Source organism: Melospiza melodia, chromosome 6, assembly GCF_035770615.1.
Source record: "Melospiza melodia melodia isolate bMelMel2 chromosome 6, bMelMel2.pri, whole genome shotgun sequence".
In the NCBI taxonomy this organism is placed as follows: Eukaryota; Metazoa; Chordata; class Aves; order Passeriformes; family Passerellidae; genus Melospiza; species Melospiza melodia.
The window spans coordinates 69,823,868-69,848,300 of NC_086199.1; the positions used below are offsets into that span (position 1 = coordinate 69,823,868).

Genomic DNA, 24,433 nt, shown 5'->3' on the forward strand with positions numbered 1-24,433 from the left:
AAAAGCCCTGAAATATATCAAAAGGCACAAAACCAGCTACCTTCCCAATCTTGTTTGGTTCCTGAACACTATACTCTCACGAACACTTTTCTTACCTTTATTATAGTAATGAGTATGTGCTATCTCTAGCAGGCCAAAAACACTGGCCATGCCTCCCAGGCCAGCATTAGCATATGACTGCTCCAGGCTCAACACAGTGCACTTCAGCAGGTCCAGCATGCCTTTATAAACCTTGCGGCTGATCTCCTGCAATGAAAGCCCCATTAGTGCTGCTATTTCTCACGTGAGAAAGTCAAGAACATAAAATCTCAAACTGCTGTAACACCAGCTTTTCACAATTGACAAAAACTTGCTGTGAACTGAGCCTCAGCAGAAAGGCAGAGTGAGGACCCTGCTGAGCTCAGCACTGACCACGTCCTGTATGACATCCTGTCGAGCGTCCTCCTCGGACTGGATCGTGCGGTTCAGCTTGCTCAGCACAAAGACACGCAGCTGCTCGCTCTCCAGCAGACGTCGGACTCTCTTCATGTTCAGCCAACCAACGCCTTGCCCATCAAGAACATTGTGTACCACCTCCTTCAGGAACTGCTGGTTCTCACTGATACATTTAAGAGAAAGCAGGCAAAAGTTAGCTAACCTCTGCTTACCTTGCCTTGCATGGGAAGAGAGCTATGGCCAGGGCACACACAGAAGTACCTTCCCTATCAACATATCTGACATGTAGCACTGTCTGCTGCTAACGTAACTGCACACAGCTCAAGCTTTGTTCCATAGGTGTAGTAGCAACTACTTTATTTTGTCCTTAATTTCCTATAAAAAGCCATAATCAGGCTTTCCTCTAGCTCCTCTAGGTACCACTCTATCTTTCACTTTCACAGCATCCCTCAGAATCCATAGGAATCTTTATGCCTCAACCTTCTCCTACAGCTCCCACATGTGAGCTGTAAGCTTTCTTTAAAAGAGGAAGTGCAGCACTACTAATGCATTACTGCAGCAGCCTTGGCACATGTTTGCTCAGCTTCTTTTGCCACAGAGGGAAAGGTAAGAAGAAGGAAACTCCTGTGCAACCTACTGCATTCCCCAGTCTGAACTGCAGTTATTGCTCTTACTTGTCCCCCAAACCCAGTAGGTCAAAATAAATTCACTCTACCCACGACTGCTACATAAGAAACAGAGAAGAAAGCACAAGCACAGGTCAAGTAATGTTTACTTGCACCATTCTGAGTCCCTTCCCAAGGCTGAGAAAAGCACTTCACATGAATTCATAGAATCAAACTTCTTCATTGGACTCAGTTGATCCAATGGGCTAGATCACCTTGTTCAGAACACTCAATTACAAAGAAAAACTACCGAGTTAAAGTAGAAACCTAGAACATTTTGGCTCTCAGACAGAAGGAGGATATATTTTGGAGCACAGAAAAATAAGCATGTGCACTATTAACTGTAAGACATCCGTACTGCACCTTCTTAGACAATAACATGTCCAGGTCTAGGGCAACAGAAAAGTACTATTTAATTTTCAACAGCTAGACTTCTGAGAAAATATTGGACAGGTATGAGGCCACTCTAACTACACTGTATACTTGAAAAGCAGGAAAAAATATTACCTGGAATTGCTAGATCGTCCCTGAGGCAATGGAGATTCTCTTTTCACTGTTGGGCTGTGCTTTATGACTGAAGACTTCTGATCAACAAGGGCCCGTCTGTTTCCTAAAGAGGAGAGGAAACAGAATGAGAGGAAAGGGCAGGAAGAAAACAAATTGATCCCAGGACAGTAACAAGCAACACTAAAGTTGGCTAACACACCTATTTGAATTACAGGTAACAGACTTCAAACAAAATGGAAACTCCAAAAAAGCAGCAGCATATATAATATTCTAGCATCACACATCGGCAGAAAACAGTAATGGGAGTAATGCAGAGAGAAAAAGAGATGGTAATGGGAGCAGGAGGTGAGAGGCAGGAAAAGTTTGGCTGCTCTGCATGCAGTTCCACAACAAGAATCATCTTCAAGTTAGTCACTATATGTAAAAGCATAATGCATTGAGGGTGACTAGTATAGATCATGTGGTACTGGTTACCCAGTGAGAAAGGTAGCCCGAAGTCAGGCACAGGGAATGCTGGAAATTGTTACATCATGCACAGCTCATGCTGTAGGGAACCCACCTTCATTGCTTACTGGGCCAGCTTCAGTAATAATCTCCATTATAGTATTTAACCCAAATACTGGGACACAAAATATACAATTAGTAGTGTACTGAAATATCTACACTCCCCACTGTCAGCATCAAAAGAATCCAACTACCAGCTTCTTCCCAGCCCTCCCTCAAAATAAAACCCAAATGACACTAGAGCAGGAAGGATGTTTGAAAGCCCAAGACCACAAGGGCCAGAATAACTTATCTTAAGAGATAGTGCTTGACTTGAAATTTGGCATCGTGGAAGCAGTGTAATGCATCTTCAAGGACATTACTGCACATATTGTAATTGAAAGGCACTACAAAAACCATCTGCATCACCGAGGAAAAAATATCAATGGATGCACATGAAATAAAAATTAAAAAGGAATATGGAAAGTGGTCAAACAGCAGCAATGAAATGGAGTCCCAGCATCATTTCCCATTACAGTTAGAAACACACACTTGGCAAGAACAAGTTAATGCAGCAACTTTGTATCTCTACAACAGAGACAAAAACATCTAAAAACCACTGAAGTGCCCAGTGGGCATCCCAGTGAGCCAGCATGCACATGTAAAAGAACACACACACACACACACCCACTCTCACACACACTTGCACATGCATAAAACAGACTGAGCTACTCCATGAAATCCCATCCTCATATCTGCACAGTAACATTAAAGGCCCTACAGGATTAAAACAGTCCAGAAAAGAACACCAAAGTGCAGAAGATGAGGCACAAAGCATGAATGAGGAATGGCAAACCCCATCACTGTTTTCTTCCAATGCATGGAATCAGTCATTAAGTTTACCCATGGAAACAACCCTGACACGAAGCATGTTTCTTATCCAGTACAACTGGACATAAAAACATAACCAACTGGTAAAAGGTTGTCAAAAACAGCTGTGCAGAGTCTCTGCTAGTGTTTTCACCCTACCAGTCCTGTTACTCCTTATTTTACACACAGGGAATGATTACTTGTCTCAAAAACAAAGTCCAAAGCAGAAACACAAAATCCACCTTTTGGTCTTTGTTTCTACAAGGTCAAAGGTCAGCAAAACATCATACCAACCTTCATCCACATCCCTTCCCAATTCCAGATTAAAGTAATCTTTACCGATAAAAGTGATGAGGAGGAAAAAAATAAATGAAAAAAAAATCAACACATTAAAACAAAAGCAGTAAATTCTAATCAGAATAACTCAAAAGGCAAAACAAAACCTCTCCTCTGTAGCATCTGAAAAGGTCTCAACACTGTCTAACACCCATGGTGTGAGGGGCATTTCTCTACTGCCCATTCAGACATGTTATCTAATGACACTGCAGACAACCAGGAGATGTTCTAATGAAAAGATTGTGCACATATGCTAGGGATTGATCTTCACTCTCATAGAACTGAAAGCACGGTTGTAATCTGATTTTCTATTTAGCAATCTGAAAAGATGATAAACACTTTTGAAACTCACATAATCTGCAGTCTCCATGGGAGGTTGGCATTACCCCCATTTACAAATGCAGCATCATCACTCTTACAAACTACAGACTGCTAAGCATGAAGATAGTGGCAGTACAAAAGCAGGACCTACCTCTTGGTTCCCATTCTTTATATTAAGTACTTCAAAATAAAACTGAACAAAATACACTATGAATGTTGGTTTGGTTTTGTATCTGTTAACTCAGCCTAGACAGGACACTCTCCCATCCCAACAGGTGTTGGGAAAAAGACTGACTGAGAAATATCATAACAATTCACTGTCTTGCTCCTTAACACAGCCACTACCCAAACAACCAAAAGGCATCATTCTCAGGATTCCTGTTAGGGGTAGGACCTCAGACTGCCAAGTCACAAGAACTGAAAAGGCTGTAGAAGATAAAGGGAAACATTATTACCTTTCAGGCTGGGAAAGGGAGTATTCTTATCTCTCCCAACTTTGGTTGGTAGGGCTAAGTTGGACAGACTGAAACTTGTGCTGTGGTTTCTGTACAGGCTGCCTATGAGAGAAGACAAAAACAATTAAGGTCTACTGCTCACTGCACACACCCAAAGATCCTGTAATTCGCCATCTTATTTCAGATCCTTAATGATTAAGTTCTTCTTTATTACCCAAAAGTCTCACTACCATAATATGACCTCATTTACATTGCAACCACATCTATAATCAGATTATTCTAAACAGTACAAAAAAATAAGTCCAGGCATTTGTGTTACAATAATTGATGTTGGATCTTCGAGGCTGAAATTTAACAGCAAAATCCTCCTGTGCTGCACTTAGATCACATCACTTTAGATCTATCTTCTAGTTTGATCCTGTTTTTGGGAGCAAATGAATGGCTGGGCCACATGAGAAAACAGGATGACAGAAGATCTGTAAAACATGTAACTCTGAATTGAGGACTGTGCACTGTGTCTTGTGAAACACTGTAAATCTGCCATGGAACCATGCTTTGAAATAGAAGCTTTTCATTTATTGGGAAAAAACATACATTCTTCCTGGTATAGGCAGATCTTAAGGACACAATTATGCATCATCATCATAGCCCACAGACAGCCTGAAAGCATCACATTTACATAAAGGAGCTGATTAACACTTGAAGTTATTAAAGTGTCAACATATTATTTCAATTTTCTTTTGTTCTTTGTTTTTTTGTAGCCTTATTTTAGTAACAGTCATCTTACCCGAAACATTTAACATATTTTCCCCAGTGCCAAAAACTTCTTTCACTGCTTTTTATTGTAGTGCAAGACTTAAGTGGCCATGCCTTATGTCACTGATTAAGAGATTCTAGATTCATGTTCCACACTTGTGGGGTTTTTTTATTAAAATAAAATTGAAAGTAGGCAATAAAGGAATTGAATTTTGTACCTCTGTACAAAACATGGCAGTATGGAAGGCATATTACTGTAAGATTTTTTATCAATTTCATAAAATTACACAATGCTTGGTTTAAATGAAACTGAAGAAATTTCTGATCTGTGCTCTAAAATGCCATACAGCTCAAGGGGCTAACCACAAAACAAAGTCCTTCTTACTGAAGAATATATAAAGCAGTAGTTGTCAGAAGTTGTCAGTAAGCCACCATGACTACTGAAGAGCTGGTAACAATTTGACAACCAACTCATTTTCTTGACTAGCCATCTCTCTATTCCATCTCTCTGTACACTCTGATATAATAAATAAAACTAGCTTAATTAATGCATGGTACATACTTGCAAAAGACATGATGCCCCCAAAACCTTCACTGCTGGTGTTGGAGACAGTAGAGTTTGGGGAGCTGGCCCTGGAATCTGAATCTGCATCGGAATCACTGGCCAGTTTTAAACTGTTTGGCCGAAGTAACTTCTGAGACCTTTAAAGAAATTAAGTACAACTGTTATTAGCATTCCCCCTTCCCACCCCAAATCAATACATCATATGGTTGTGGGAGACTGATGTTGGTCTCACTCCCACCAGTTTTCACCATACTACCTGCACCCTCTGGGAAAAAAAAAAAAAAAACCCACCCAAACAAACAAGGAAAAGAAAAAAAAAGAGAACTGAAACATCTTTACATTCAGGCTTTTATAGCCTTTCAGGGCATGCTGAAAACTTGTCTACAAAAGTGCATTGGCAGACTTGTAGGTAAAAGCATTCTGGTTTGAAAGGAGTAACAAGAAAACCTATTGCCACCAATCACTGCAGTACCTTTCCCCCAAAAGACAAAGACTTACTGAAACAGTTTCCAGAAATCAGTACACGATATATTAGAATGTTCTAGAAAGAACTGTTAATTCTCACAGCTTCTACTGCTTACATAAAAGTAAGGAACTGAGGACTAAGAAAATGCTTTTATTCAAACCAGAAGGGTTGACAGCATTTCAATATTAAATGAAAGCGAGCAACAATAAATCTCAACAGCCAAAGACATTTCAGTGCATGAATGTTAAACTACATGAAGCAGACAGAAACCCCAGAAGTACTGTACAGAAGGGCAGGAGACAACGAGGACTCGCCTGCTTCCATTGAGGTTTTGGTTAAATCTTGGGGTATAGCTCTCTTCCTGCTCATCATCTTCATCCTCCGTAGGAAAACCATACTGTGGTTCAAAGTATGGATTGTCATACTCTCGCTTCCTCACCACCCCTTCTGAGGAGCTCACGCTGCCAGCTGCGATGTCACTCTCACGGCGATCCAAGCTGATCTTGGGAAAGCTTGGTTGCAGTGGCAAGGAAGAGAGATGGTTTGAAAATCCAGCAGCCAACTTCTCTTCTATTTCTGCTGAGTCTGCTGCCTCCTGTGGACCAGTCAAATCATTGATCTGTTCGCTAATTTGCGTTACATACAACTGAAGGGCAGGACAAGAACAATTATTTCAAACTGAGAAATCTGCACAGTCCTTGCTGCTTGCTACGGGGCTCCCACCACATCCTCACTATCTGTGTCTCTAAACTAGGATTTCATACACACTGCAGTATTTGTGCATTGTTCTAGGGACTTACTTCCCTTTAAAACAGCTGTGACTAGTAAGTGTTAGCTCGGGATAATGGCTTTCCATTACCATGTTCCCATTCTTCTTAAAAGACCACAAATTCTTGAGTTTCCCCACCCCACTACCTGTTCCCTTGAAGATATCAGGTCTTTCCAGACTCTGTAAAAGCAATTCCTGCAGTCCCAACCTGGACCATTTCTCTCTGCTAATGCATTTTTCAATGCACTGGAACTTTTTGTACAGGAATGGTCTATCCCAGCATAAGAGGATACCAGCAAACTCCACCTTGCTCAGAAAATCCAGGGTGTGCATGCAATTAAATCTGTGCATGGTGTCACAGTTCTATTAGCTTTTGCCCTTCTCAGAAAGAACCACGTGCATTCTCCCATTCTTTATATCCTAATATGCTGATCTTGAGGCTGAACTCATCTCAGTACACACATGATTCACTCCATGGATGACAGTGCTGGGGCTGCTACTGGCTGTAGTACTGGAACTTGAACGAGGCTGGTTATTCTCTTGAGAGTTCTCACTGTCCATGGTCTGTTCATCAGGATCCCCTGAATATTCTTGAAAATCATCAAATTCCACTTCACTAGCATCACCAAGGGCTGCATGAGTCAGGGGGTCAACATCTGCAAACACATCATCATTCATTAAACAAAACTGCCTTCTTCAGCCTTTTGCCCATATAACTAAATATTCCTAGAAGATGAGGACTGCTCAACAGAATCAACTTGCATAAAAATTTAGGTTGTAAAGGACTTTTGGAGGTCATCCATTCCAATTCTCTCCTCAAAGCAGGAGCACTTTCAAAATTAAAGCAGGTTGCTCAGGGCTTTGTCCCACTGAGTTTTCAAAGTTTTCAAGGCTTGACATTCTACAAGCCTTGTGATCCTGGGAATCTATTCAACTACAATAACCATTACATTCTTTTCTTTACATCCAAGTAGAGTTTCTTTGTTGCAGCTTATGATTATAACCTCTTGTCCTTGGGACACAGGAAATGTTTTGGGACTTCTAGATTTAGTATATTGAACAAAGTAAGTGTTTATGCAGCTTCCATATAAGCCACAGAGAATGCATTTTTCTGTCCCCACTAGGACAGAGCAATACTTTAAAGCTAGCACTGAGAACCAATATGCAGGGACAGGAGAGAGCTCACTGTCTCAGAGATTCTGCTGTCCATATTGCACAGTATTTACTGGCTGCAGCAGGTTGTTTCCAGATCCAGTGAACCAGTTTTGTTCAGCAGCACAAAGTTTCTGTTCTTCCTCTTCACAGTGTTGTTTGGAGGAAGCTGGTTGTAAGCAGGAGAAATGTCCTTTCTCAGTCTACCCACACACTTTTACCTCAGAGCAAGACCACAATGGACAATACTTCATTCTGATTCAGGGATTTAGGGGAGGCCATTTTCCCAAAGTGCTTCAGATTAATTAGGAAAGGGAACCTATATGGACCTTGTGAAAGTAAAAGCAAAAGTTACTCACTTGGGGTATCACCATTAATGTCACATTTCATCATCTCACTGACAAAGTCACCAAGGGAGGAGTAGGAGGAACTTGAATCGTCGTAATCAACGCTGTCACTGCCACTGCCACGAGAGAGAGATGAGTGGCAGCATCAAAGCAACAGCAGGCTCTGATGCCTTAAAGATCTGAATCAGCACTGTTTTCATGGACCTCCCAAAAATCTCATATTATAGTAGCTACCAACAAATTTCACAGGCCAACTTCATGAAAGGTAAGAGCAAAACCCATAACTTTTAGGTATGTGAAGAGTTATGGGAAGACATTTAAAATCTCTTAGTAAAGTTACGAAGCTAAACATAAGTGAGTAGAGAATAGTATATTAATTCACAAAACATGTGTGTTTATGTAGGACAAATTCAGGGGAACTGGGAATCACAAGTAAAAGCATTTCCTTTTTACACTAGTGATAAATTCCATTCTGTTAGGACCATTGGTGCTGTGCAGAATGCAAAATACGTGCAAGTCCAAGGCTGAAAGATCTCACAAACCAGGAAGGAATGAAAGGGAATAAAACTAGACAAAAACTCCATGAAATATAGCCTAAAACTACTACATAAACTTTCCTTTCACTTTATTAAACACACAATGTGGTCACAGGCAGTGGGTAGTACTAACAAGCTTTGCATAATTATGGATCAGGAACAGAGATTTAAAAGAGTTGTAGGATGAGTGGGAGTATTTGCAATACTGCAACAAAAATAACCTGAGAAAGAACAGCATGGAAGAAAAGACAATTAGGGTGTGAGGAAATGACAAATGTCAAGTTGCATACAGGTAGCAAAAGAAAACAGAAAAATAAGTATGGAGAATCACATTAAATGAATACACAAGCAAAGCATTAAGAGGTTTGCTGTGATAACAGAGAAGTGAGAAAATTTACTGGGCAGTGTCAGTACTCTGTCCAGACAAGAAATGAAACAACAGCCTGGCAGACTACAGGAAAAGGCTGCAAATGAGAAGTAGGACAGGTCATCAATCTTAAATAACTCTCATGTGACTACGGGCATGTTCCCCACTAACCTGTCATCAGTGGCATCAGAATCTGTTTCCTTCTCTGCTGGGACATTCAGGGCTTCAGCCAGCTGTGAATTGCTGTCATAGACTCGATAGTGGATGGGCTGCAGCTGGTGAGCATACCACTTGGGTTTGTCACCAATTAGGGCTGGGTCAAACATGTCTGCACAAAAAACCAAGGAGAGCATTAACCAAACTCATTTACTCGTGTCAAAGGCTTCATTCACAGTGACACTACCCTTTACTAAGTCTTGCACAAAGGGGAAGTCTTTAAGAAGCCTACGAGACTTTTCCATAATCAAACAAGAGGTAAAATTAATTGGAGGAGCAGCTCACCAATAGCAGGGCTAACCTGGGAGAAACACATGAGGCCATACATAAAAAGAGAAAAATATTCCTTGAACTAGATTCTTGCCCCCCCCCCCCCCCCACCCCGCCTCCAGCAGGACTAATATGGTATAAAATTAAATCCTTCCCTAGAATGTCTGGTTTTTAAGCTCCTGCATTACATCCAAGTGCAGGAAAGGCAAGACCAACACTTACTGTTATGAATTCTTTGGAAAGCATAATTAGTAGGGTTGAGTGACCATTCTCCAAAATATTCTACTGCCTGTGTTCTGGAAAGCTTATCTGCAAAAGGTGTTTGCTTGGGCCTAGAGGCAAGAAAAGAATTTGCCTGGAAGGCTACCACTGGTCGTGGGAAGAGGCGAAGAGTGCGAGTATGCATTTGGAAACCTTGCAAAACATTTGGTGAGTTGAAGAATCTCACCATAGCAACCCTATAAAGAAACACAGAACAATACATTAGATAAAAACACAGAGCAGAACAAAAAAAGAATAAAGAGAGCCCTTAAAAGGTATGCCATGGACAATGTTTCAAACCTTTGAAGAATGATAACCTAACTCTTCTTAGAAAACAGCTGTCTTGCAAAAAATAAAAGAAAAATCCATACAAACCAAAACCCCTTTGTTCTAATTCACCATCTTAACACAAACACTCAGTGAAGGATATCATTCTTGTTTCTACTAGCTGAGGTTACAACTAAGTCCCCAGATTTTTTTTCCTGTAGTTAAGGTTTGTGATTTAAGCTGAGGATACAATATCAGTGACAAATCCAGGTAAAGTGGATGATCTACAGGAAAATGCAAGAAGTAAAACACCCTCACCTCAAGATATATCTATTACCTGCATGAACATAACTGTGTGAGATGAAGACTGTAATTACTGCTCTTTTTCCCCACAGCATGTCAAGGAGAATCTGCAATAGTACCTGACAGATAGTGTTTCATCCATGGAAATGTTTGTGCTGCCCTCAAGTGCAAACTTTTATGAAGACTCAATGCCACCTTCCTGTTAAGCCTCACCTGGTAGCCACATCAACAGAGTCCACATCATTTCCATAGATCAAAGGGTTGAATTCTGTGGAGGGAGTAGACTGCAAATCATTCTGTGGTCTTCCCAGCAGCAGAGGCACCTCCTGCCCCTCATGAAACTTCTCTAGATTAAGAATTGGCTGAGTATTCAGGCTCATGCTGGCCAGGGCCTATTGAAGGACATTATGCACACATTCAGCAAGAACAGTTATTTAAGGAACAAATGATCAGAGCTACCCTGCCCTCTAGGCAATTGCAACAATTATGCATGCTCCATTAATTCCTCTTAAACCACCTCCACGCTGAGTCAACAAGCATCTCCAGCCCCTCCTTTGTGCTGATTGTCAAAATGATCTCCTCAATGCTGGAACAGTCCTGGAGCCAGTCAAGGAGTAGCACAGAATTCAACTTTGCTAGATCATTCATGACATGAAAACAGATAGTTCTAACTGGACTACTAGTAGCATGGCACTGCTTAACTCTACTGCTTGTAGAGTTATTTCCATGTGTAATTTGAATACATCTTGGGAATTAGAGGCCTTGAAATTTGCCCTTAAAGGTGACTATTCAACCAGTAATTTGATATTCCAGGAAAATGTGGAGACACCTCTACACAAACACCTGCTTTATCCCTGAAAACTTCCACTTTCCATTGGAATGAAGCCTTTATCTGTCCATAAAGATACCACTTCAACCCTCATAAAATCTTCAAGGAGCAGCACAGTGGAGAATCAGTCCTGGACACCCAGACCTATCCTAAATCTTCCTCATTCTTCCCATTTGCCACCGAGGCTTCATCTTTTCACTTAAAAAAATATATATAAAACCAAAACAAACAAACAAATAAAAAAAACTCCAAAGGAAAAGGGTAAAATGGAAAATTGAGGGGAAAAGAATAAAATAAAGAACCTTGTTGTCAGGAGTGAGCAGCTGTTTCTGAGTGATTGCAGTCATGCTAACCAGACACTGGAGGCAAGATGGAAGATCATATGATAACACCACAGCAGCCCATCAGAGCCAAGACGAACACATGACCATAGAGAAACAGATGGAAGGAAAAAAAAATATCTATTACTACCAAATATCACAAATGAGAGGAAAACGAAATGGACCACAAAATAGACACATCTTGGGAAAGAGGTATAACTGCCCCACCCCCAAACATTCATATCTGGTCACTTTGAAACAGGCAAGCCTGTTGTCCTTAATGATGCAGCTAAGAACTTTCTACAGCAGTTTAAAAGCAGATATCCTGGAATTCATTTATTGACTCTAAGAACCAAAGGCACACAAAAGTGTTAACCTTAACAATGTGGGCCACAATTTGTCTGCTTTGTACCAGCAGCACTCCTTTGCCAATGACAAAACCTTAATAACAATGTCCATAGCAATACGCAGGGAATGTAAGCTGAATCTGGGTGAACACTGAGAATTTTAAATATATCTTCAAAAAAATTGCAATCTGTTCTTCTGATACTTGAGTTTACCTTTGCACTAGTGAGGAAGTTTTACTAAATAGTGCCTGAAATTGCAAGGGGGTGAGGCAGCAGTGGGGGGAGGTTGATCTAACAAAACTCCAGGCAATACATCACTTCCATCTGTGCTGACAGCAGGTACAGGGATATCAGAGAGGTTAGACACTTTGCTCTCCTGGTCTATGAGGAAAGAGAAAGAGCAAACCTCATCACATTAGTAGCACACTTTACCTTCAGATACTGCATGCAGCGTGCATAAGGAAAACAGAAATAAAGAGATAAAACCTGCTTGACACGATCAGCCAGGATGACCCAAGCTGATTAATGGCTTAGCAGGACCTGAGAGGAGAGACTGACACTTCACACACAGATCTGTGAATGGAGGGGAAACAAAGATGATCATAGCTTGATGGATCAAGTCAGAGTTTAAAGCCCACATGGCAAACATAAAGGAGGGATCTGGAACTTTCTGCATCGACTGGAAACAAGTTGGCCTTAAACAACAAATAAGAAACCACCTGTTGTGTACAGGGACATTTCAGCTTTACATTCACTGACTTGCATTCTTATTCACTCTAGCAGAAGACTGGGCAACACTACATATGCTACATTCTGCTGCATCTGAGTCCTTTCCCCAAAGTGCATATTACCTGTTTCAGATGCTTTTTCAGCTCTGAAGCTTCAGGTTCTGGCAGTGCTGGCAAAGATTCTGCATTTGTGGGAACAATCACCTAGAATTAAGCACAACAACAGACTAAAAATTTCCCAGCTGTAGTCATTTGCAAAACAGAATCCCCAGAATCTCCAGCACTCCAGACACCGAGGAATAAAAGACACAAAAGTAAAATAAGAAATAAAAAACTTCACAGTCTCAGACAGACACCTGCTCTTCACTTCTTTAAGGTTGTTATTGTTTATAATATAATAAACAATGAAGTTACTTTATCATTTACCACAAAAACAAGAAATTTGAACCAACCCACACTTTCCATCAATTTGATGATGTTATTCACATTTTCCTTAAATTAGCCTTGCTCAGACCCTTGTAGAAAGTGAGATACATATCCCCACTTGAACCATGACAGCCTGTGGGAAGGTTCTTAACAGACTGGGTTTCTTAAGTAGGGCTATAAGCCAGTCTGACAATCAGCCAAGAAGAAAGTTCTATCATTTGCTTGAGGATTCACCTACTAATGATATAGCCACGTCAATTACTGAAAAAGGATGCCGAATGCAAAAGACATGGAGACCTTGAGACACAGCAAGGAATGGAATCCTAAAGTTTAAGATGGGAGTGCCAAAGGCAGACTGAGGCCAGGCATTACTGAATTCTCAGTGGGTACACTGGTGACAGTACACAGCTCCTGGAAACAAAGCCATAACTTCTTATGTGTGCCACTTACCCTATTGGTATCCAGGTCAATAAGCCATACATCATCAGGCATTTTAAAATCCAGTTTGTAAAGGAAGAAACTTGCTGGAACACCGATGATATAAGGTGTAGGGGCTAGAAGCAACTGAGAAAGACAGACTTTACTAAGGACAAGATCTGCATTTGATATCACCACGTTCTTCCCAAATATTTATTTACTGACTACAGTATGTTTATAGTAGAGTAGACAACAGAAAATGCATTGATAAATAAGTAATTAATACCATACAATGGAAGCATTAAAAAAAGAAAGAAAAAGAAAAAAAAAAAAAAGAATAAAAGCTTCTACTCAGCAAGGCTCAATTTTCATCTAGGAGAAAATACATTTCCATCTCCCATGTTTCATGTCCCACTGCCACCCAGGACATAATGTATATGGCTACACAGCTCTTTGCAAACAGCTTGCTGTGTCTATCATGGTCCAAAAAAGAAAAATGTTCAGAGTAAGAGCCTAAGTTGAAAAGCAGGAAGTCATGGATGAATACATCCTCAGCTCAAACTGAGTCTGTGCCACTGTAAATAGGCACATACAAGGACTTTACCCTTATGCTCGTAGTGGTAGTTTGGTTTCAAAATAATAACATCTCTAAGAAGTACAAGATAGACACACTTTTTCCAAATGTATGTGGAAAACTTATGGGCAAATTCAGGTTGCTTCTAGCAAGGCAATAAACAGAGGAAAAAGGTTTAAATCAACTAGGCACATAGCAGTTTGAGACCAGTGGCTTGGGAGGCTAATTTATTCTTTTAACCTAGAACTGTTGGTCCCCTCCAAGGAGTGGCACAAGAACAAATCTAAGCATCAATTGCATGATAGCACTGAAGTAGTAAGATGGCTGGAATTCTATCTTTCCAAGTAGAATAATGAGCTCCTGCAAAGAACTGACTATTGGCAAAACCCAGGCTCCCAGCTGAAGCTAAACAACACTTCATATTTCTGAGATTGCAGGCAATAGCTTCTGAACTCTGAATTAAAGAGCCCTCAAGCATCCTTAAATATTACTCTGGACCCTCCTCAACAAATTTTAATACTCAGTTTAGAGGGGGAAGGGGGTAAATATCATAATTATATTGTCGATCTATGGTTGTTCAGTTCATTGTTTGTGAATTACTGCTTTAAATCATTTTATTCACTGAGTGTGCTCTGAAGATATCCTACATAAATGGTGTTACCTATGATTTAAATAGTTACACTCAAGCAATGCTCCTTGCAAGGCAGACTTGGATACAATCTCTGAAAAGATGGTGAATGAAAAAAGGACTACAACCATATGAATTTTAGACATCACAGAAACGTCTTTTGTGAAAGACCAATAAAGGAAAAATATGTACCTGTTCTGCAGAGGCCATGCAGGTGGGAAGCAGAGGGATCACTGGGAACATGTACTCCAGTGGGTAGATCATGGCCACAAAGGCCATCACAGACATTGAAAGTGCATTATAATCTCGGGACTGCAGTACAACCTGCAACCAAAGAAACTCCCCTTAGCACTGCAGCAACCATTCACTTCTAATACTCCCCTCAGGTGCATACAAAGATCACAGATTTTGGGATCTCCACAGACTGAAATTCAATGGCTGTGAACTGGTAACCCTCCACTAATCTGTCTGAAAACAAGCTTTGGGTGTTTTTATGAGTGGGAACAGAACTTTTCAAAACAGGAACCTCAGAAGGAGCTATTTATTCCCCTCATCCTCCACAGACAAAATTCACTCCAGACAGTGCAGAGAGACAGCTGTTCTACACATCCAGCCTACCCTGCTTTTGAAGAGGGCAGAACTTCCTACATATTTATCAAAGATCAATGATCTTCCCTTCTTACCTTGTGCTCCAGAAGGATGCATGTCAGCACCTGCAGGCAGGCATCCACTCCCAATAACTCCAAAGGCAGATGCAATGGAAAATCCACCAAAGTGAAGCGGGATGGATCAGGAAGAGCAAAGGTCAAAGCTGGCTGCAGCTCGTGTGGCAAGACTTCCACGTCCACCCGCTTCTGGCCAGCAACGGGCATGGGGGAGCGCAGCAGGCGGTATATCCAAGCCTCAATCTCCCGCAGGTCGTGAAGCAAGGCGCTGGACTTCTCCTCCACCAGCAGGGAGCCCGTGAAAATCCGCCACATCGTGTCCCTGCACAGGGAGAACGCCAAGGTTAACGCTCCGAGATCTTCACTTGACAGCCGTTCTGCAAGATTCTTCCAGAGAAAGGGGAGGTCCAGCAAGGATTAAAAGAGGCAACTAACAAAGCTTTGGTCACACAAAGGAATGGAAGATAGGCATTCATACTGACACAACCGACAATTCTTCCTCTTCAATGAGGAAGAATAAATCTTTCTGTGGCGGGAATCAACACAAGGATGTCACTTCAGACTTCATTCACGCGTTTAAAGGATTCAGTCAGGTCCAGATCTCTGAAGAACTCTCATCACCCTCACGCTTGAAATTCAGCAGGCACACAGGACACTCTCCTATCTCATCCAGAACTGTAGCACACTGACTGCAGGACTCTGCTTCTAGCAGTCTACAAACCTTGGCAAGAGTAGGAATTAAACCTGAGATAATAAAAATATGCCACATCCAAGATCTTCCAGATGTTTTAGCATGATAAAATACCCTTTATCATTCTGTTCTAAATTGCAATGTATCATTCTTAAGAGCTGAATAACCCATGGGAAAAACTGATTTATTTCAGCTAAATCTCTGAAAGCTGCGTAGAAAACATTTAGGTACCTTAGCAAAACAAGCAGCAAGTTCTCCACACCCGAAGCTGGCAATCTGCAAGCCTGCAGCTCACAGACAGGCTGGCCAAAAAGCATGTACAGCATTGCTCATGGCCTTCAGAGCTTCACAACTCAAAACTGGGTCTGACAAGGGAAGCACAGAGTCTTGTCCACTTCAGCCCTTTACCCTGTAGCACAGTGAGAATGTATTCATTCTCCAAATAACTGCAGCCTGATAAATATCTTAAGTTACTGGAACAGATCCCCTAGAAAGCTATGGGTTCAAATTGGAGGTTCTATCTTACAGTTCACAACTTAAAAAAAAAAAAAAAACTAAAAGGAAAAAAGATTATAACACTGGAGGCTTCACAAAGACAGAATAATTAGAGAAATTTGGATGGCTCAAAATAAGGGCAATTTGAGATTACACTGAGTACATGATACACCTCTCAGGAACTGTGATGCTTCTCATCCTCCACTCATCCTCCATCTACTTGTCATGCATAAGACATTAGGCTGCTAAGAGGTGTGCTCCACTTTTGCCAGCTGTAAGGGTTCAGTTTCACCTTTATTCTGCCACCACTTCAAAACTATTCTACTTTTCCAGGTCACCACTAGAAAACCACATGGTAATTCAAACCTGCTGCTTTACTTTTCCCAGAGATGTATGCTCAGTAGTCTGTCTCTTGCTATCCTCATCTATCACTTAATTATTCTCTTTAAATATTATGCCAAATAAGAGCAAATTTTTCAAATACCACACGTCATTCAAACACCAAATTGAGGAAAATCATGAAATTCAGTGGGGTGTTTTTTCCTCAATAATTATCAGGCTAAACCAAGTGACAAAACATCATTCCTTAACACTTACTTCCATTGGGGGGAAGTTTTGCTCTGACAAAATAATTTATTCTCCATCAGTGGATTCAAGTGCTAAATCTGCTAATGCAGTCATACTAACCCAGAACAGTCCCCTAGAACTATTCCAGGGCAGTAGCCCAAGAAGTAGGCCACTGCTCTATAAATGGAACACATTTACCATTTCATGCAAAATGTAAAGAGCTTATAAAGATAAAAATTATAATAATAATAATCCTGTCATTTTTTGCTTTTGACAAGTTTAATTTTGAGTGTACCAAGCTACTTAACTCACATTATGTACTATCTCACAGTCCTGTCTCTCAAACTGTTGAAGATAATCCCCTGCTTCTCCAGAGATTAATTTCATGCTTTTTCTATTCAGTTAGCACATTGGAGAGGAAAACACCATCCTGGAACTAAGGTGTCAGGCACAGTAGCACAGATGCACATCCTTGGCTGAAATACATAAAGAATTGTCCCTTCCATACCCTACAGTGCAACAGCTTCTGTTACATACTCAACACTACAACAGCAAATACATTACAATTCCTACATGACATTAAACATACACCACGTTCCTGTCAATTTGCTGTTACCAACAACCATTCCCATGTTTCCTAGACAACTACTTTGTTTTCTACCTCTCCTCCCACTCTCCTTCAAATATTGTACTTTGACCTATTTCAGCTGATCCTGCTTCTCTAGTCTTTTCTCTCCCACGCTGAAGTTCAGACTGTTTCATAAGCTTGTTAAGCACATTTTCATAATTTCCCTCCTGCCCCAAGTAGAAATTCTCTCTGTTATTTCTTGGCTGCTTCTAATTTCCCAGAGAATCAGTCCTGACATACACTACCACAGAGCTTAAATGCCAAAGCAACAGTAGCAGCATAAGCACTCAGCTTCAGTCGTCAGAAGGGTAGTGCCTCCTTAGGTGCATCAAAAATTAAAATCATACCAGATTACAGAATCAGAGAGAGAAGTTTAAAAAAAAATTGTTATAAAACTTTTCTTTTCCTACTGTGAACCTGGGTCAAAACAGTGAAAAAGGCCAACCCTTGGTGTTTGGCTGCTTCTGCAACCACATCTGGAGCCACAATTTACTGTGCAAATAAACTGCAGCACTGAACACAAACAGTAGGAGGAAAAAGTTCTTCCCTCTCAACATACCTCTGCACCCCACGCGGAATCCCCAACTTCTTGCCCAACAGTCTCTCACTACAGCAGTCCACGAGTCTCTTGAGGGTGTACAGACACTCCCGGAAGGTGGAAAAGAAGGGATAATGGCTAAGGATGCACAGAGAAGTCAGAGTGCTGTTCCGAGAGCGATGGCTGCCTTTGGCCAGGCGCTTGCTGCGCGGGGATCGGTTCACATCAGGGGTAGACTCCGCGCTGGGGGCCTGCAGCGAAGAGCCGCTCTCTGAACTCTCGGTGCCCGCTTCCTCCTGGGGCGCTGCTGCATCCCCAGCTTTAGGGACCTTCTGTCCCTCGCGAGCTCGATGTCCCCCCGCGCCCTCTCCCTTCTCCTTGGGGACTCGCTTCTGGAAGGAGCGGTAGAAGTTGACGCAGATGCCATAGCGGGTGACGCCCGTGTCCTTGTCCGTGAGGGTGAACACGAAGGACGTGTCGTCGCGGAAGCTCATGCGCCTCTGCCGCACGCTCAGGCATCCCTCGGGCTGGCAGAAGAACACGACGTCGGGCGGGAGGGGAAAGTCTGCGTGGTCCTCCAGAGGGTAACGCCGCAGCAGCTCAGGAGTCTGAGCGACGCTGTCGCTGCTCGGGTGCCTACAAAAGAGGCAAACAGAAAACCACATACATAGCTGACCGGCAACAAATATTTTTGCAAGCTTCCTACTAATGTGCCAAGAGCCTGTGGACTCAGCTTCATCTTTGTTCCCTCTCTTCCCTACTGTCCATGGAAAGTAGCTTCTCGGTCATGAGCCGCAAAGCTCCTCACTAGCGCAAGGCAGAAAGGTTCAGTAAAGAAGTTTAAGTCCATACAGTCATTCACAAGGAGCCAGTTCAAATCTGATTAGGAAAAGGCCTTCCAGGAATATGTTGTTCCCAGGAGAACACTGCATTGTCATGTTGCTCTGACTTTGATTTTCAAAATGAATTGAACTGCACAGGTCTCTGGGCAACATTTCAGTAGGAAACACATTGTCCCTTCACAAATACACAGTCAGAGGAAAAGCTCCTAGATTTCAGCCATTATGAACAAGATGAAAAATTAAATGAGAAATCCAGTATCAATTCCTAACTGGGAAAGCAAGAATTTACAAGGAAAGAACTCAGATCAACAGTAGAGGGATAGGGACCTCATCCTAAAACCACTTTCATTAAAAGTTCTAGCAACCACACAAACATATGTGTTTGATTTTCAGATTGGGATTTAAAGTGTAATTTATATAAAACCTGCATGGTAATATGCAAAGCTATTTACCACTGTGACTCACTAATCTTTGGACTACAAATCACCACAGAAACATGAAGACAGAAAGGCAAAACTGCTGTTTCCTAATTTTCCACTAGATTCTTTCAAGATATTATGCCTTTGCCTATTTCAAAATACAAATGACACTTGCTTTTCTCATATAAGAGATGTGAAAAAATTCAAACAAGTAGTAATAGAATGCTCACAATTTACAAAAGAAAATCACTGGTGTAAATAGCTCTGCTGACTAACTCTTCCAAACTAATGTTTTATTTAAAACAAGTAAATATGCTCTCATAACAAAACTGGTAACAAGAATTATACTGCCTGTAAACTTAGATACTGAAATACTGTATGAAAAAAAGAGAAACATTAAAATGTTTTTATATGCTAATGGACACAATTAATGCATCATCTGCTGAAAAAGAAATGTCAAATAATGCTGCTACTATTTAGAGAGTCTATTTGGCAGCAAATGGTCCAAAAAATGACATCAACAAAGTACGAGTGCATGTATCACCACTTTGTGCCTCTGATGTAATATTGTAGCTACAAGGACAGAGTTTTCTCAGACATTGGGAAAGTTTGAACCCAACAGTTCCAAAAAGTATTGTTGTTTGTGTGCACAGTGGATAACAAGATGTAACAGTAAAGGCCACAGGGGCTCCTAAGGGCGTTGTAGGAGAGGCTGTTTCAGGCAGCTCCATCTTTCATCACAAGCATTTGCCAAAGTGCCAAACAAGACAGCAGCAGCAGCCTAACAGCATGGGCTGGCAAAAAGCAAGAGAACTGTAGGAGTCCAGAAGTGATAGTAGCAAATTTCTAAGTGAGAACATCAGACACTATAAGCTTCACTGGAGGAGGCAGCTAACATTTCTCCCTCCTCTTCCTAGTTGGTGACATATAGAAAATTTGGTTGTTTTTCTACAGACAGAAGTATTTAACCATTATAGTATTCAGTCTGTAAAATGCAAAAATAAAATAACTATTAGTGAGGATTACGTAATTTCCTCCACTCAGCCTATTAAAATATTACATTCTGAAAAGAAAGCAAGAGGTACAGCAACAGGCTGATGCACATGAACCACTGATATTTAGAAATGAAAGCAAAACAGACTTTAGGATACATCCATTACACAGAATTTGCAGAAGGCTGCTGCATAAACTTTGAATAAGGAAAAAATAACATTTATTGAGTATCTCTATGTTTGACAAACAGAACACATCAACCCTGCATTTCATATGTGCTTTAAGTAAATATGCATAACATTTTATCTATTAATAAGACTTTAAAACAAGAAAGCATTCATGTCATTCCTGTGAGGATAAATAAGTATTACAGGGAAAAACAGCCAAGTAAAGCAAGTTTCAGATTTTTTTTTAAACTGAGTTTATAGACTACATTTCAAAAGCTAGAAAAGTAGTATTATTCTACTACTAGCACATTACTAGGAATAAAAGTAGTAGAAAACTTGTATTTTACTTGTCTTTAGCTTTCAGTGTTTTCAATTTGTGAATCCCTCTGTCCTGATGCCAGTAGAAGCAAAGTTCAGACACAAAGACTACCAGAGAGTGATAGTTAAATTAGCTTCTCTTAGTCACCCTCTGCAGACCCTTGAAAAGAAGTCTAAAGACCACAAGTTAAAAAATTCTGACTTCACTAGTGTCTTTCAAGAAGTGCCCTGGCTCAAGTAGGCGCTCCCCTTAGGGGAGCATTCTGCACACATTTCAGACAGCAATTCCTGAGCATCAGGAAGGTTTCATCAGTGGATGCAAGGCTATTTATCCCCACTCTACTGCCCAAGCAAAAGCTCTGCTGAGGCTGTTTCACATTACCTGGCTCCAATGATCACAAGATAGTCAAGCAGCCGAGAGCAGATTTTCTTTTTCTGCACCATTGTGCTCGATGCCCCTCCCTATGTCATCTCAAGGAATTCCTGTTCATTGATCCAGTGGTCAGCTATCCCATCAGCTGTGATCGCTGCCTTGGGGAACAGAATCTGCTTGGAACAGTCTGCCAAGTCCAATCTAGAACCAAAAAAAGCAAGAGTGTCAAAAGCACAACCAGGAATACCCAAGACATACAAGCAACTTCATGACCTTAATTATATTCCCAAAAAGCCTCCACGTTTGGTGCAGTCATGGTCATCCACAACCTCTGTCTTCATGAGTATAAAAACACAGCCATATGCCCACAAAAGCAGAGATGAAAAACACACAAAAAAGTACAAGAGTATCTCAAGAATTAATGGTTAGAGTCAATCATCTTAGAGGTCTTTTCCAAGGTGAATGATGCTATGATTCTGTTCTAAGGGAGAACACAGACCAACAAAGCTGCCTACCACTGTCAAGGAGCTACTCATTACATGGTTTGTGTGTTGCTTGGGCAAATCCATAAGATCATCTTAAGAGTGCTTGGGAAAGGAACTTCAACTGGCAAGACTGAAGGAAAAAAAAAACACAACCTGAGCTTTAGCTGTGGGATAAACAGAACAACTAAAGAAGGTGTAACACCAGAAATCCAATTTGATAAAATGCATCTCAGCATCCCAAACCTGCAAATGGCTGTCAGCAGGAATGATCTCCACAATTCCCAAAGACTGTGATCTCTAACACCTTTTCTGTGCAGATACAGAACTGCAGTTCTACAGAATTGCAGTTTACAATAGCAAAAGTGCATCTTGTAAAGCATACTGGGTTTTTCACTTACTTCATTCAGTTCCATTTATCTTGTTTAACTTCACTCCTTACTCCTGATACCCATGCCTCCTGCAGCAAATTTCTCTGAGTACTTTATGATAGAAACATCTTCTTGGTAAAACTGAGATTACAGTGCAGCATTACTATTGTCAATAATTATGCTTAATAGATATGCAGAAAATAATTCTTTCCAATCCCACCATTCCTAGTTCACAGAATTCAGGAAAGAACAGGGAGAAAAAAAAAAAAAGTTTTAAAAAGGAGTACAGTTCCACACTACAGTGTTCCCTACAGTGTTTGAAACCAACCTGAAAACAGACACTTCATGAAACTGAAAGGTCTCAGAAACTCAAAAAATCAGAGATGCTCAGAGTATTCTAGAAGTTTACTAAGTATTCCAATGGATTTTTAAACAAGAGCTATTTTACATTAAAAACTTAATTGATTGCTTTCTGGGACATATTCAGAATAAGGTTTCCATTTCAGTTCATGTTTACATCCTAAGGCAGGATGTAAACATATCACATACACAGTGGGGAAATTTTATTCATTAGCCCTCCAAACAGCGGTAAGAATACAAAAACATTACAACAGTCAGAACAAAAAAGCACATATGCAATTTATAAAAAAGGAAAATCATACTAGTCAGTAGCTACTATTAAAGGAGTAATAAACTGAAAGAAACTTAAAGCCTCACACATAAAAAATCCCACATTTTGTGAAACTGTGGCATGTTTTTAGTAGATCCTCAACTACAGTTACTGTAGAGTCGAAGTAACAGCAGTATGAATTATCTTCTCTGAGCAGCAATATTGTTGTAAATTATCTTCTCTGAACAACAGAGAAAATACAGACACAGGAAGCAAAGTTTCTGTTTCTACATTTTAATGATATTATTGAAAACACTGTAGAATCTGTCCTGGAAAGGCTCTGGATCCTTGATATTCTGCAAATATCTTGGCACAGAAAAACTAGAGAAGAACAATATGAAGTTGGAATATCAAGTGGTCCTTTTTGTCTCCATTTTGAAGAACTACTTTATCTGTTTTCTTTCCAAATGGCTTTCCCCAGAACTCTTTAAAGAACAAACTAAACTGCTCAGTCACAGACAGGGGCATACCTAGAAGTACAACTTTGAGGAAATTCTGCTACTTAGTGGTAATCAAAGATGTTTTTCCTCAAAAACAGAGGCTACCCAACCCCTCAGTGAAGGTGGAGAAAATACACTGCATTTGTCTTATGACTGCAATTCCCTACACACATCCCACAGCCCTGCAAAGAAGTTAGCAAGGTATGCATTATGAAGGTCTTAGAAATCATGAAATTTCAAGAATATCTGAGCAGACAAGTACAAGGAATATATGCAGGGCTTACAATATCCCTGGAATGGCTGAAGCTACAACCCACTGACATCAAACACTGAAGTTTCTGTCCATTTTTTAAAAAAAGATCTGAGCACTTTCCATTTTCCACTTTCTATTTAAACACAAGTACCAGGGAGACCAGACTGATGCAGATGTGCCAGGGCTTCCAGAGCCACCTTTATTGATTTACTACACATAACAACACAACAGTTACAGTCAGACATAAGAAGACAAAGGCTTTTTTGGGAAGATGATTTATTGTTGGATTGGAGCAAGAGGTAGAAGAATTAGAACCAAGTGTAAGTTTTTGCCTTCCTCTATTCAATCTCTGGCTTCTTCAGAGCTCTAGCAATGGCTGATGACAGCACTTAGGAGAGTATTGCACCAGAATTTGTTGGAACTCGTCTTCCTACTCCTGCTTGGAATCAGACACCACAGATGATGATCTGTATAAGGCAACACAAACAGGCATCCCAGCCCTGCCTCCCCCTCCCTATCTGGCAAAAGCTTCCTTTCAGGCCAGTATCGTTCTGTTCCCTGTGCTGGCAGAAGAGTGTGTGCAGCTACAGGGCAAAACAGACTGTGGAACTGATACAGACTAAACCTAGCAGCCCCCTTCTTCTCCCGCCCTGCTTTTGTTTTCACAAGGTTATTTTTTTTTTACTTCGTTCACCAAGCGACCCCACAAATGCTTGTGCAGGCACAAAGAAAAGGTAGGAGAAAGCAGTTGAGGGAATCTGGAAGACTTGACTGAACACAGGTGATCACAGAACCACAGACAGCACCTCTACAGGCAATACAGAGGTAAAGTAGTTTCTTTCTAAGAGATTTCCTATCATCCTTCCAATCATCCTCCTAGATTTTAGAGACTAAGTACATTAGGA

General features: G+C 40.8%; 1 protein-coding gene across 26 annotated transcripts in view; it reads right to left on the bottom strand.

Moving 5' to 3' along the window:
• Window positions 1-24,433, bottom strand: part of MADD (MAP kinase activating death domain) — a 69,146-nt gene that overhangs the window by 33,185 nt on the left and 11,528 nt on the right. For 6 of the 26 annotated variants that reach the window (XM_063158902.1, XM_063158917.1, XM_063158909.1 and 3 more), the window contains exons 2-21: window positions 21,322-21,513; window positions 18,222-18,836; window positions 15,300-15,603; window positions 14,809-14,940; window positions 13,448-13,561; window positions 12,695-12,775; window positions 11,479-11,535; window positions 10,561-10,739; window positions 9,739-9,974; window positions 9,202-9,358; window positions 8,140-8,246; window positions 7,091-7,284; window positions 6,174-6,505; window positions 5,391-5,530; window positions 4,073-4,174; window positions 3,255-3,293; window positions 2,167-2,226; window positions 1,608-1,710; window positions 412-598; window positions 96-246 (exon numbers count right to left, since the gene is read on the bottom strand). In XM_063158902.1, the coding sequence (XP_063014972.1) occupies window positions 96-246; window positions 412-598; window positions 1,608-1,710; window positions 2,167-2,226; window positions 3,255-3,293; window positions 4,073-4,174; window positions 5,391-5,530; window positions 6,174-6,505; window positions 7,091-7,284; window positions 8,140-8,246; window positions 9,202-9,358; window positions 9,739-9,974; window positions 10,561-10,739; window positions 11,479-11,535; window positions 12,695-12,775; window positions 13,448-13,561; window positions 14,809-14,940; window positions 15,300-15,603; window positions 18,222-18,836; window positions 21,322-21,383 (3,352 nt within the window). In that variant the 5' untranslated portion in view covers window positions 21,384-21,513. The remainder of the gene's footprint in view (window positions 1-95; window positions 247-411; window positions 599-1,607; window positions 1,711-2,166; window positions 2,227-3,254; window positions 3,294-4,072; window positions 4,175-5,390; window positions 5,531-6,173; window positions 6,506-7,090; window positions 7,285-8,139; window positions 8,247-9,201; window positions 9,359-9,738; window positions 9,975-10,560; window positions 10,740-11,478; window positions 11,536-12,694; window positions 12,776-13,447; window positions 13,562-14,808; window positions 14,941-15,299; window positions 15,604-18,221; window positions 18,837-21,321; window positions 21,514-24,433) is intronic. The other 20 variants (XM_063158920.1, XM_063158913.1, XM_063158905.1 and 17 more) reach the window with 12 other exon arrangements.